The sequence below is a fragment of the Sceloporus occidentalis genome, unplaced genomic scaffold (assembly GCF_023333645.1).
Source record: "Sceloporus occidentalis isolate IW3139 unplaced genomic scaffold, rSceOcc1.0.p SCAF_73, whole genome shotgun sequence".
Classification (NCBI taxonomy): domain Eukaryota; kingdom Metazoa; phylum Chordata; class Lepidosauria; order Squamata; family Phrynosomatidae; genus Sceloporus; species Sceloporus occidentalis.
In genome coordinates, this window is record NW_028317053.1 from 487,687 (window position 1) to 503,098 (window position 15,412).

The following is a 15,412-nucleotide window of genomic DNA, read 5'->3' on the forward strand; positions in this document are numbered from 1 at the left end:
GTTTCCCTCCCCTTTGATTCTTATCCAGATGCTCTCCACCTGGAAGTACTTTATTGTACTTCTTCACCTGCTTCCTCGTCCACATTTTCCATCTCTTCTTCATCCTCCTTTCTTATCTCTTCGATTTCTTTTTCTTCTTCTAATCCCCCAGTAGCTCCTTCTCCATAAATCTCCGTCTCATCAACCCGTGTTGATTTTTTCTCTTTCAGCTGTTCTAAATTCTTTTCCATCCTACGAGTCACCATTGTCCTTTTTGACTGTCTCTCTTTTTCTTCTTCTTGTTTTTCTTCTTTTGACGTGTCCTGTTGACATTTAAAATGTTTCATAAATTTTCTTGCTTCTTCTACAGTCTTAATTGTAATTCTTTTTTTCCTAAACCAGAAGGTTAAACCCTCTGGTACTTCCCATCTGTATCTTATAGCTTCTTGTCTTAGTTTTATTGTTATAAATTGATACTCTTTTCTCTTCCTTAATTGCTTCATGGGAATGTCTTTAAATATTTTCAAAGTTTGTCCTTCATATTCCAGGGGATTTTCATTGTGTTTTTTTAGAACCTCATCCCTCACATATTTCCTCACAAAGTAAACGATCACATCCCTCGGCAATTGTCTTTGTGATGCAATGTAAGAGTTCACGCGAAACAGCCGGTCGATTTCATATTCAAACTTAACAGGATCTCTACCCAAAAAATCTGCCAAGCAATTTGCTGTCTTATCCATGAGGTCCTCGTCTCTCTCTTCTGGTAGTCCCCTTATCTTAATGCATTTATCTCTAAATTTCTGTTCCCATATGGATTTTTCTTCCAGCTCTTCTTCAAATCTTTTCTTCATCTTCTCCATTTCAGATTCTATGTTGTCACTCCTTTTTTCGATTTTCTGTATTTTCTGTTTCGTTGCTGTCATTTCTGTAGTTAATTTTGTAATATTTTGATTTATCTCTTTCATATCTGATCTTATTTCTTGACGAATTCCCTTTTCAGTATCTTTAATCTCAGATTTTAGCTCAACCTTTGTTTCCATTAAATCTGTCCTTAATTTTCTTATTTCTTCCAATAGCGTTGTAATCATATCTGGTTTTTCCTTTCTTCGCTGATAAGTGTGCCTTTTGGATTCGAGTTACCTTGGAGAGTCATGAACCAGAAATTTGTTCAACTTTTATATATTCATGCACTTGCAACTTTGGGCTGAAACAGACAGCTGTATAGAGGCGGCTTAACGCCATTCGTTCAAGCACCAGATGGGAGCCATGGCAACCACATACCATGGCCCCAATCCAAAGAAGCAGAAAAAGGTCACTCCTTTTTGTGCTGGAAAAGGACACCTTTTCTTCCATAGTGGTGGCTTTGCAGTGCTCCTGTGGCATGTGGCCTGTAAACACGATGCTGCTGGAGCACCACAACGCTGCCTGCCATCTGGTCAGGTGGGTGTCATGACACCAGCATCAGGGCATGCATCATCTGAAGGCCATGCCCCCATGCCACCCTGAAGCCAGCTGAAGATGCTGTCTGTTTTTTCCCTTTGTTAGAGACTTCCTATTTCTTTATGACTTTATTTCTGTTTCCTATTATAGCAATCTAATTTTGATTTCTCTAATAGTAAACCTAATGGCTCTTTGCAAATACATTGGAGACACATCAAGCTTACTCAGAATCAATAGTGTCAGCTTTCCTAGGAGAACTCCAAGGGTTACAGTCTTACAAAATGTAAAAACATTTTCCAGTCAAAAATTATCTAAGGAAACACTAAGAGTTACAGACTTATAAAACACATTTTAAAAAAACAACAACACTCTTACTAATCCAAGCCAATGAAAAAAAAATGTGGCTCAGTAGACTGTTCAAAGACAGGTACCACAAGGAATACACAGAGAGAGAGAGAGAGAGACACACACACACAGTATGTGTGTGTTTGTGTGTGGAGAGAGAGAGAGAGAGTTCAAAGACAGGTACCACCAGGAATTCTCATAACTAAATTATAATTGTCCTGAACACAAATCAGCAAGTTCTCTAGGAAGCAAATGGTTAGTGTGTAATAGCTGTCTGGTTGTCAGTCCAGTCCAAGTCATTCATGGATTACCTGAGCAAGAAGAAGAGAGAATCACAAGAGTGGTCATCAGCTAGTCCAGAAGTCCTTACAATAAGTTAGAAGTCCAGAAAGACAAGCCAGCAAGGACTAAACAGAATAGTCCAAACTGTATCTGGTTCAAAGCCATAAATACAGGCACATGAGAGAGTACAGTCATCCCTCTATATTTGCGGCTTTGATATTTGCGGATTTGATCATTCACAGATTTCATTAATATGTTCTCTCTAGGACTGTCTAGGTCCTCCAGTGCAACTCTGTGGTCAACTTTAACTAAAAGTTGCACTGAAAGACTATTTGTAGCTACTCCAATGCCATTCTATGGTCAATGTACGTTGGGCATTGACCACAGAGTTGCACTGGAGGACCTAGAGATTCCTAGAGAGGTGTCCTTCAGGTAAAAACATGGTGTTTTTGTTATTTGCTGTTTTTCCATATTCATGGGAGTCTTATTCCCCTAACCCTAGCGAATATGGAGGGACAACTGTACTTTCAGGCAACCAGATAAGACAGTTGTCAGTGCTAAGGCTGAGGGAGAATGGCTAGAATATTAATGGGCAGCTACTTTAAGGCCACAGGTATCTAATTAGTGCCTATTCTAGTCAGCGTCTATAACTTAACAGGCTCTGGCATTGGCATTTCTCTCTGTGCTGGTCAACAAAAGATAGGACTGTGCCATCTTCAGCATCTGCATCCTCTACCAACTCCTCCTGGGGAGAAGAGTCCCCTACTGCCCCAGCCCACATATCCTCATACTCAGCAGGAGTTCCATTATCAGGAGCTGCAGCTTCCTGTTAATTTGCCTCCTATTTTCATCTGAGTTGTCCAAGGGTAAGTTACAACAATAGTATGCCAAAGAAGGGCTTGACTGTTATGCTCACAAAAACTTTGAGCAAAAACGTTTACATTAGATGGTGTACACACACCCCTCTGGGATCTCATCCCATCCAGTCTGCACCCCCTTAGCGACATCCCTGCATCTGTGGAAAGTTCTTAGGTAAATTTTATGGAATGAAGTAAAGCTCTTGGCTACTGCTCATGTTGGTTGTAGGCTACTGCCAGAATTAGAGGCAGCATGCATCTGAATGCCAATTTCTGGACCTCATCTGAAGTACCCTAAACGTGGACATGGTCATATTTTCAACACTGATGAATATCTAATGTTGATACATATAATAGAGCATAAGAAGAGCACTGTTGGATCCGTCCAGCACCTGGTTTCCCACAGTGGACTCTGGATTCCAACAGTGACCAACCATTTGTTTCTGAGAGCACAGAAGCAGGACATGAGGATCTCTCTCTCTCTCTCAATCTCTTTTTGCAACTCAGGCACACCACTTAAAAGGGGTTATGCCTGAAAGGGGCTGTTTCTTTTTATTATTGAGTTATTAATTGTATTCATATTTTACTGTATTTTTGTTTGAATATTACTGTTTTTAGCTGCCTTCAATGCCAGTTTTTTTCTGGAAAAGGTAAACATTTAATACATCAATAATATGGATAAAGTACTGTTCTAGCTGTGGGCCTAAATCACATTTATATTCCATGCAAAGTAAATCCAGACAAATATCCAACTTCCTCAGATATCAACATCATATTCAGCAGCTAATTTTAAAGGACAATGGATGAACTGTAAATCAAAGGATAATATATTACCTTTCAAAAATTAGTATTTATTTTCAATTTGCAAGTCCTTGAAGTTCTTCCCCCACTCCAACACTCTCCCCTCCCACTTTCTGATTCCTCTCCACTGAATAATGTTATTTCCAAAGTGCTCCATAACTCTAAATCAACTTATTAATTTTGTTCCAAACTCCTTTGGAATGGGTAGCACTACTCAGAGTGGTTCCAGTCCACTACCTATTAGATTCAGGAAGTTGCTGTTAGAAGAATACGGAGAAACAGAGTATTGTATGTACAGCACACTTAGGGTAGAAACAGATGGGCAAGAAGCATATGCCATGGCCCTAGTCCACCAGAAATCTGGCTCAAATAGGAGCAGAAAACATCTGCTGCTATTTGGACTGGGTTTCAGGTGCCCCACTACAGCTCGAGGGCAACTTCTGAGTGTGTGGCATCTAAACACCACAAACACACCCCAAGACATCTTGAAGCCACCACATCTGATTGACTGGGTGGCTTCAGGACATCTTGGGGGCATATGGTGTCTAAACACCATGCCCCCAAGCCACCAGGAAACTAGCTTTTAGAGCCAGTCTGTGCCAGCCCTTGGATTCAGAGGCAGAAGGAGTGACGATCAGGGGAAGGGACATTAATAACTTAAGATATGCAGACAACACAATACTACTAGCAAAAACACAGAAAGACTAGGAATATTTACTGAACAAAGTTAAGGAGAAAACCTCCAAGGTAGGCTTAATGCTGAACATCAAGAAAATAAAGGTAATGACCATGGAGGATCTACAAGAATTCATCCTAGCTGACAAGAAAACTGAAACAGTCAAAGGGTACCCATATCTTGTGTCAAACATTGATGAGAATGGAGACTACATACAAGAAATCAGGAGAAGACTAGAAGAGCAGTATGAAAGATCTGGACAAGATGCTAAAGTGCAAAGATATTACTCTGAACACTAAAGTGAGGATAGTCCAAGCCATTGTATTCCCCATTACCATTTATGGATATGAGATCTGGACAGTGAAGAAAACGGATAGAAAGAAAATCAATTTATTGGAGATGTGGTGTTGGAAAAGCGTGCTGAGGATACCATAGACAGCCTAGAAGACAAATTAATGTGTTATAGAACAGGCCAAGCCTGAACTCTCCCGGAAGCCAAGATGACTAAATTAAGACTGTTGCACTTCGGCCACATCATGAGAAGGCATGATTCATGAGAAAAAACAATGATTTTGGGGAAGGTAGAGGGCAGTAAAAAGAGAGAAAGACCATACACCAGATGGTTAGAGTCAATCAGGGAGGCCACAGGCATGTGCCTGCAGGACCTTAGAGGAGCAGTAGAAGATAGGGGATTGTTGAGATCTCCCACTCACAGGGTTGCTCTGAGTCAAGGGTGACTTGAAGGAACTTAACAACAAAAACCATGGCGGGACACCCATATGAAAATGGGCGGAGTGGAGAGGAATTTTTTAATGAGGTCAATGAGATCCTCATAAAGAAAAAGTAGGGCTCTGTTTCATTTCAAATAGTCTACACCTGTAGAAACAGGACATATCAAAAATTTTAAAAATAACAGTCACCAAACTAGATATGTGGAATAAATATATGGCATGTATGTATTTTCAGAAATATTTTTCTGAAAGCTGCAATCCTATGCAAACCTACTTAAAACCCAGTGCATACAATGTGGATTGCTACTAAGTAAAGATATATATAACTGCTCTGTTAATCTGTGAAGTTATTTGTAGTAAATGTATATTGTGATTATTGAATGGAGTTATGGTTTTGACTTTGATTTGGAAACATTTTTACTCCTTTGTTGATGTATGCACTATGCAGATAGAACCTTATGTAAAATTATTTTAATATTGTTCTTCAGTACTGAACCATAACTTGGCTTTGATTTTAAGGAGGAGATTTGTTTTACCCCTTCTCTCATAAAAAGAGCATTATTTTTTAATCCAGTACACTTCATTTCCCCCCTCAAATCAAACTAACTCATATACATTTCTGGTATGTTAAAATAATGAAAGGGAATTCAGACATAGGAAAGTTGGCAACAGCAAGCAATTGTAATATAAAATCTCAAAAATAATCCTAAATAACATTTAATGCCATTTTTAAAGGTCTGGGTTGATTTTATCCTGTAGAAAAATACATTTTACAAGCCTCTACAAGTGTAATCTTTACTGTACGTTGTAGTAAAACATTGTTTGCTGTTATGCATGGGACAGCTAATTTATTTACTAGATAGGGAGCAAAACACCTGGGCTTGGTGCTAAGAAGACAGAATAATAGTTAGGGTTGCTGTTTCCTCAAGAGGTACAGCTAGAGATGTGATAAACTCTAATTGAACATGACTAAGTTTGAGAAATATCTTAAATAAAAAGGCCCAGGAAATGTTGAACAACATATTTAGTGTCTGTACATATTATATTCAGTTGTTTAATCACCCAAACAATAAAATTGTTGTGGCAGCAAAAATTAAGATGCTCTTCAAATTTCCAATGCTCTTTAGTGTAAATCTCTCTCTCTCTCTCTCTCTCTCTCTCTCTCTCTCTCTCTCTCTCTCACACACACACACACACACACACACACACACACACAATTTTTACACTGCCCAGAAGGCCTACTTGCATCCTTGCTGGACAGCCAAGGCAACTGAATTTCTTTTGACTGTGATGGCAAATTATGTGTTCACTGCATATTTCTCCCCGTTTTAATATATCAGTAATTACCTTGGTTATTTGCACTGGAATAAGATCTCTTGCCATCACAGATATCCAAGATCTCCAGTGATATAAAGCAGGAATGGGGAAACTACAACCCCATCTACATTTTTATGACCTCTATCCTCTGCAAAGCCCCCAGAATCATAAACTCAGATGTGCAAACTGAAAGTAGACTTTTGGTCACATTTTTGACAGAAATACAGTGTGGTCCATGGTGGTAATAAAAATTGGTCACTATGGTGTAAAGGTACACCTGTGCCAAGTAAAGCTAGATATTTAACAAAAAGGAAGCAGTAGTTTGTCTTCACTGTACAGAGGCTAGACTGGCCTTCACTGTCACAGAAAAGGCAATGCTGATATTGCCCTTTCCAGTAGTGCTGTCCAACTCACAGTAAATACAAGAACATGCCTACCCCATTCTCTTTCTGAAGAAGATATAAAGGCAAGTACAGCTCTAATATATTACATAGAAGGTGCTCCTGGCCTAGTATAATGCTGGATAAGAGATTATATAGTATTCCCAAAGACTACAGAATTAGTTAAGCTAGGCAAACAATAGCCCCAGTTCTAATTTATACACATGGAAAAAAATGGACGAAGACATCTTTCTTTCAAGATTAGGGAATCAGCTACTTTTATCAGTTGTGTAATGTCTTTCCAAACTGTTATTATTTAGTCTGTGAAAATGATCATACTGTCTTCATACCTGCAGCTGCTGGCCAAACCCATTTGTTCAGGTGCTTTGAAGTGCAAGTGGTGCAGACAGCCAAATATCAGCTGTCTGGTCTATTTCCATGAGGAAGTCCTTAGCAGCACCACTGAATTTAATCTAGGAGGCAGTGAAGAGAATTACTTATGTGTGTGTGCATTTTTAAAATGTTAAGTGTATCCTACTCCTACCCATTCCTTATCACCAAAAAGAAAGTTTTGAAACATTAAGAATAATATCAATCATAGGAAATTAACATAGGCGCTGTAACCTTGGGTGGTAATCTCTTTCTCAGGAATGAAATATTCGACTTTTAAAATAATAGGCTATTTTTAAAAAAGTATTTTTTTTCTGTTTATCCTTTGAAGAGTGTGGTGAAATAAGGACAGTGGTTGGTCAAAGTAGGGATTTCTAAAGTTGATTAATGTCTGTTTCCCAGAATTTATCTTAACATTATCGGAAAAAATTATAGAATTTCAGCACTATACCATAATATAGTGAATCCAAAAAATAATTTTATTCATTTATGTAACACAGTCATTGCACATATTATCTAGTGTTAACGTGAGCTTAATCCAGGCTCCTGTTCTTACAGTTTGAGGGGAAAAGGCATTTGAAGTATATATTGAAAAAGGGATACAACTGAAACTTTTTAAACACTGGAATTTGTCCTGTGTCAAACTGAAGCTTCTGCTGCAAACTGTAGCATAGCATTTTTGTATTCTTTGATTAACAAGTATTATTATGAACTTAATTCCTTATACACCTCCATTGTTTACTTTTAAAGCTTTGACTAAGACCAATGCCAAAATGAGCACAAATATACAATGTCTGCAAGGATGCACCAGTTCAAGCATGTTTGGGAACATTACTTTTTCAATTATAGCTTCCAAAACACAGCCAGTAAGGGCAGTGGCAATGCTGACTGGGTGATTCAGTGAGATGTAGCTCAAAACAACATTTCTAAAATGTAGTACATTGCATCTCTTTTCAACATGCTTGTCATGACTTTATATGTATTTTTCTGTTGCTACTGCCAAGTACAGTATTAGTTAAGACCTGGAACATTCTGGAGTATGCAGACTATTGTACAGTGTTCTTGACACAACCCTGGAACCAGTCCTTGTTCTTTCCATTTATTACTGAGTTCGTGCTAGTGTTCCTCAATAATGTTCTTGTGCTTGTGTTCATATTCAATAAAGTGAGCATGAATCTGTGGATCAAAGTATATCAGGCTTAACATTGGAACAATGAATATGGGACTCTAGCAACTCTGGCAGATCATATAGAGTTGTTACTTTGAATCAAGGTGTTGTGTACAATGAGTATTGAATTCTATGAGAGAGTGAAGAAATATTTTGTAATGCTAACAATTCTGTTTATATTTTGCAGTCAGCCACTTATATGGATTTGGACTGATGGATGCTGAAGCCATGGTGATGGAAGCAGAAAAGTGGACAACAGTTCCTCCACAGCATGTGTGTGTTGAGAACACAGATCGGCAAATCAAGTAATATTTGTTGAAGACATTTATTGACTCCCAGTTGACTTAATATTTTTACAAAGGCCAGGCCTAAAATTAGTCTGGGGTCCCCAAAAGTGCTAAAATTGTTCCCTAGACTCCCTAGGGGTATGAGATGGGTAAAGAAATGGGGAGAAATTAGGGGGTGCTGTAGGGCCTCAAAAATCATAAAAACAGCCTTGGTGTTTGCTGGTGGCCTACTGGCCTTACTACATCTTGGAAATAGTGCTACCTTTGGGGATCTGGTGCAGAATGGTCCCTAGTACTCCAGCTGTCCAGAAAAAGAGTTACGTTTGGAAATTTGCAGCATTTCCCTATTGAACATCAGTTTGGGAAAAGAGTCTGTTTAAGTTCAGTTGCACAGTGCCAAGACAAACATCAACTTAAGAAAGTCTAATATAGGGAGCCACTTGTTGATAGTGCAACACATTTGTCCCAGGAACCCTTCTGAGCTTTAGCTCTGTCATCTGAATCCTATGTTTTCAGCTTTTGTGGTCTCTGAACCTGCCTACTGAATGGTTCCCAACCACACTGAGAAAGCATAGACATGTGCAACCCATGTACACATGGGCTTTATTCAGACTTACAGTTGAATTTATGGAATTTGAGAATGATGCCCTAGTTCTCCCTGTGCCCTTCATGCATTTACCAGATATATGCACTTGTCCTAAAAAGCATGCAGCTCAGACCGTTGGTAAAATATATTATTTACCTAGCTCACTTTCATGGACACTTAAATAAGAAAAAAAATACTAATATTCATTAGTTGTTCCACAACATTAAGCCATCATGTGAACATTGTTAGTTGATTAAGACAGTAGGAGGAGGTTTTAACCCCCTCCCTATTTTTAGATAAAGAGAAAGTCTTTCTGTGTAATAACTCATGTCATTTGTTTCTTTGCTTATCTTTATTTCTGTTGCATTTTCCTCAAAGTGGGTCCCAAGGCTACCCATAAAAAGATTCATTTAAAACCTAAGAATAAAATTTTAAAACACAATTAAAAATTCCCATGTTAAACTGCTAGGTAAAAACAGTTCCATCTCTTCTAGAGCTTTAACTGATATTTTGTTGATAAATTGTGATTTAGTGGTAGTATATAAAATAAGTGAAAAGTTTCATGAACATTTTGGTGGCTTATGATATCATTTGTGTCATCATTTATTTGTGGATTAGGAACAAGCTACTTCTAAAGGTTGAATAATTTGTAATGAGAGTAAATATATATAGATTATGTTCCTGAATACAAGACTTCTTTGAACTAATTTTTGGTGATGGTTATCTTTAGCTTGTAGTCACTGATTTCATCTAGTAAATAGAAAGCAAAGCTTTGAACTGATGTCCAAAAATTTAATAAAAAGACTATTAATTTCAGCACGAACAGAAGTGAATGTTCAGTTTTTCAGGATGAAAGTTATCTATAAAAATAATTTATGAAGGCCATAACTATATTTGATGTTTCTGAAACAGAACAATACGGCCAGATAATATTCGGAATGGACCAGATAATGGTGTTCGCTCAATATATGAAGCTACAGGCTGCACAGATAATCCAAATCACCATGTCGTTTATCTGGAGCATGTTGTAGTCCGCATCACTATCACGCATCCCCGGAGGGGTGACCTGGCAATTTATTTGACTTCTCCTTCTGGAACAAGATCTCAGCTCTTGGCTAACAGGTAAAACACCCATCTGCAACTAATCAAAACTCACCTTTGACATCCCCAGACTGCGTTGCAATTTAAATAAGAATGAGGGAAGATGAACTTAGAAATACAAATTGTAAGGAGAGTGAAAAAATGAAGTGCAAATTTGAAATTTGCTGCCACTATGAATATCAGCAGTGGCTGGAATAACCCTGTTATCTTCAGCATTGTGTGAAATACACTTTGTCAGATCCTTGATTATTGAGATCATTGTAGAATACAGAAGTGAAAAGGATCAATGTTTTAGGGATATGGCTGACTGAGCAATTACTTTTAATGACAGGTGCTGTTCTATTTCTCCTTCCAAAACTAGGATGGCATAAACCAAGTTACAGTGTGAACTGAGTGTTCCAAACCTAATAATGTCATGAATATCAGTTTAATTTCTGAAACTGTCTGTTCAAACTGAGTTTTGATCCTGAACATAAAGAGTTTCCAATTGGACATTTCAGAAACTTGTATGAGATGATTTTCTAGGGTCAGTCCAGCCTTGTTGATCAGAATTCCTCTATCAGTGAGTGATTTTGCTTGGATAAATTGGGTGAATATATTAATCTCATATTTAGAATACAGAATATGTTTAATCTTATAGATACAACAAGATAAAAGGGGACATATTTTATTGTTATTGGAAATAGTCATACTGGCCAGTCTCTGTATTCTTTGCTATAGAATTGGTGATAATATTTATGAAAAGACATTTGAATTTGAATACAGACAAATAAAGGCACTGTTATCAAGACAGCCACTGGCCTTTTTTAAAAATAAAAATTATACAAAAAAATAAAACAATAAAAGATGGTTAAAACCCCACAAAATATTACAATTATAAAAATGGGCATTCAAAAGCACCACACATATATAATCCTATATAGACTGAATTGTTTGAAAAACATCAGACCATAGTGACAACTTGCAAGGTGGTGGGTGGACAGTTATATAATTTGTGTTAACATAATCAATACAAGGAAGCTATTTTTCCTAAAAAGATTCTTGGTTTTGTTGTACTAAATTACATTTCATTTTATCCAATAGTTTCTCCATTAGCATTGGTCCTAGACTCTACTCCACCAATTATCTAGGGACACAAATCCTGTCTTCCAAGCTTTGGCCACTTCAAGTTGAGCTGCTGTCAAGAGAAACATAATCAGCATTCTGTGTCTTAAATGTTTATTATCCATAGTATAGATTGAATGTAACAAGGGAGCTGGGCAGAAGTTGATTTTTTGTTTAGTAATTAAAGCAATCTGATTGAGCACTTGATGACAAAGGGAATTAATTTTGGGGCAGTCCATCCACATATGGTTATATATCCCTGAAACTGGGCATCCCTGCCAGCATAAGGGTGACATGGATTTTACCATCTGTGATAATCTAATAGGGGTCATATACCATTTGTGCACCAGCTTTAAAAAATTCTCTCTGGTCAAGGCTGATCTTGATTTCATTGGGCTGATGACCAGATATCAACTCTAGACCCCCTGTCAGTTTCATGGTATCAAATTAACCAAATTAAAACATTCTCCTCTAGTCTTTTTTGGAAGGGGGAATTGTTAAGATCTGTGACCCCCTTTGAAATGTTGTGCAGTGATCCTTCTGGAAATGTTAAGGGTTCAGTTTCTTGTATCTATCAATATATATTGAGAGATACCTATCAAGGCACTAGTGGTTCTAAAATAAGCTGGGAAAGTGAATTGAATATATCAGTCCCTGAATGTGAATGAGCCACTGGCATTTTTAAGAATTATAATAAGTGCCTTTACCACTGGGAAGACAAAAACCACTGTTTAGAAACATGGTTTGCTGTTGATTCACATGCAGTCTTTCTCCAGTTTTACCTAATTTTTAATGTGCCTAATTCAGCCAGGTCTCTCTATAATCTCAACAAATAGGAGAGAACAATCAGTTGAGATTGAAGCTAGAATGTATTAAAGCTAATAAAGGTGAAAGCCTGGGAATGGGAAAGTAATGTGATCTCAGCAAAACCAAAAACAGTTCATAAGTGCATCAAGATATGAAGGGAGCCCCAGTGGCACAGTGGTTAAATGTCAGTATTGCAGCCATAAGGTTGTGAGTTCGATCCCAGACAGGGCACCAAGGTTGGCTCAGCCTTCCATCCTTGTACGGGTCAGTAAAATGAGTACCCTGCTTGTTGGCAGCAATTGGCTTACAGATTGTAAACTGCTGAGAGAGTGCTGAGTTCACTGATAAGCAGTATAGAAATGTAAATGCTTTTGCTATATAGTTTCTACAGAATGGGAAAAATCAGGGTGTAGTTGACTTGTGTTAGTCTTAGACCTGGAAACTCCTCAGCAAACCCCAGCATTTTATATGGCCCCTCCATGCTCCTTACTTTGCTGCACTGTCACTGGTATTCAGAAGCCCCCTTGCCATATCTGATGCTGAAATAGGGCCTTTGGCCACATGGGTGCAGCCAAGTACCCTGTTTTCAAGTCAGACATAGCGATGGGAGCTTCTAAGTACTAGCATGACAAGATAAAGAGTGCATGCTAGTAGTGGGTCAGTGTGCGAATGAGTGTGTAAGCACCCCTGCTGCAACCTAGAAATCAACCCATCAGAAATGCCCTAATCCCAGGAAGGACAACAAATGAGTATCACAGCAGTATAAGTACAACTTCAAGGATACCATAGTAGCAAATAATTGGAATTTCCCCCCTCTCCTTTAGATAAAAATGTCCTGAAGCTAGTGTTGTGCTTCTGACTAATGGACACATTTTTGTCAGACACAGAAGATCTTAAATGTGCATGATTAATAGCATTAATACTTTTTTTAAACTGAGTTCAGTAAACTTATTTCAGCATTTATCTTGTGGGTTTAATCTGAAATATATTATTGCTGAGAGGCCTTGAATTACAAAGACATACTTATTAGTTGTACAGTCTTCCTAAACTACTTAGAAATAAAATGGTGTGTGTGTGTTGGAAGGTTAAACGATTAAAAAAGAATGTTAGAGTTTTACCCTGCGTAGCTTCAGTGGAACATGCTCCATTGGTGTGTGCTGGAGTCTCCTTCTATGGAGGTTTTTCAACAGGGGCTGAACAGGCATCTGTTGGGAGTGCTTTCATTATGTATTCTTGGATGGCAGTGGGTTGAACTGAATGGCCCTTGTGGTCTCTTCCAGCTCTATGATTCTATGATTCATTTTTAATGGGTTTACATAAAAATATGAAAAAATAACAATTACTTTGTAAACAGTCCATGGATCATGTCATTTGTCATTTCCTGGACCATTTTCTGCTGCTTGTAAAAGTAGTGATAATTAAGACCTACATGTCCTTGACATTTCTAAATTAGTAAAAGTTGCTAAATTGGATATACTTATAGAAGAAGGGACAAAAGGAAGTAAAAGGAAAATACAGGAAGCACAAAAGTCATATTTAGAAAGGGAAGATAAGCTATGATGAACAACCCCTGCACAGTGATGGTTTTTAAGGTTGTCCTCTAGTTCATATAGGCTGTTATATAGATACCCTGGAAAACAATATCTAGTCCAATTTGTAAATAAACATTTCATAAAGTTTTTCAACTAAGACTCTTGAGAAAATGTAACAGCAATTGAAAAGTAACAAATTCTTATGGTTACTAAATGGCTAACAAACAGAAGCAAAAGAAAAAAGGGGAAGTCAGGTATTTTTGAAAGCTAACACAATCTATATGGATGATATGCAAAGTATTTATCTGCTGTTTGAAAAGCACAAAACAAAATCAAGTAGAATAAAAATTACAACATCCATAAAAGAAACATTGAATAGATAAAATAAGGACTGAGGTCTTGGGATCTTTAAGAAATGATAATCAATAGCTGTAATTATAGAAGTCCTTGAAGAACCAAGCCTGTATCCAGAGGCTTGACTGTTCTGTGGCTACACTCCAATACAGTTTTCAGGCAGAATGTTCTGTGATTCTACTCCAGTATAGTCACCAGCCAAACACATTTCGATATAAAGTCTTCATCAGCGGCTGCAGTGTCTACATGTCCACAAAAAGTTATAAGCATATAACTTCCCTCATAATCAATTAATTATTACAATAAGCATAGAAGATTAAGAATATACTATTGTAAACAATATATAGCTTACCACTGATATCACAAAACAATGCATGGAATAAGCAAAGTACAAGGAAATCACCATTTCTCTCCTGTGTTTTACAGTCTGGTGATTGCTTGATATATATATAAGGACTTAAATGGACCTCTGTAAAACCTGCTGTTGCAGAAGGCATTAGCTAAGTCAAAAAGGTCCTGATTCTGACAAGACCTTATTTGGAATAAACATACTTGACATCTATGGGTTGATCCGTCAGGAAAAGGTGGGATATAAATAAAATTTCATATTATTATTATTATTATTATTATTGGTTCTTTTTGAAAAAACCATAACAAATATAGCTTTTTAAAAATATCCATACAGAACAAATATAAATGCCATAATAAATTTTATATCATAACAATGGCAACAAATGAACAACTCATCTAATAAGAATGAGACATTTTTTTAAAAAAAATCAATATTCCTAAGGGTTGTGCACACACACAAAGTAAACCATTCCTAAAGATCATAGCTGTGGGGTTACTAGATATAGAGAGCCACTACATAGCTGTCATCTAATCTATTTCATCACTGAGGCCCAAGAGGTTTAAACTACCCAATTGATGTATCCAGTAAGTTTCCCTCCTATTCAATGTTCTATAGGCCCAGTCCAGAGGGGCGGAAAAGGATGCCCTCATCAGTGCGAGGGGTGCCTCGGAGCGGCGCTTCTAGACGCCCCTCGCCCCTCACACATGACGAGGGCATCAAAATGGTGGCAACCTGTACAGATGGGCACCACCATTGTTATGCAAGCACCATGTGGCATCCACATTGCATCGCATGGCACTTGCATAATGAGTGCACCAGTGATTTTGATGTGTGGAACAATTTACTGTCCCAGGTTCTACACTGCGGTGTAGAAAGAACCTGCTTTTTGCGGGTTCTTTTTTTGCCAGCGGGAAGCCTCACCT

At 37.7% G+C, this 15,412-nt stretch overlaps 1 protein-coding gene across 1 annotated transcript in view; it reads left to right on the forward strand.

Moving 5' to 3' along the window:
• LOC149286005 (proprotein convertase subtilisin/kexin type 5-like) overlaps positions 1-15,412 on the forward strand; it is a 352,398-nt gene that overhangs the window by 219,234 nt on the left and 117,752 nt on the right. The window contains exons 11-12 of the mRNA XM_089494526.1: positions 8,554-8,671; positions 10,152-10,361. Coding sequence (XP_089350652.1) covers positions 8,554-8,671; positions 10,152-10,361 — 328 coding nt within the window. The remainder of the gene's footprint in view (positions 1-8,553; positions 8,672-10,151; positions 10,362-15,412) is intronic.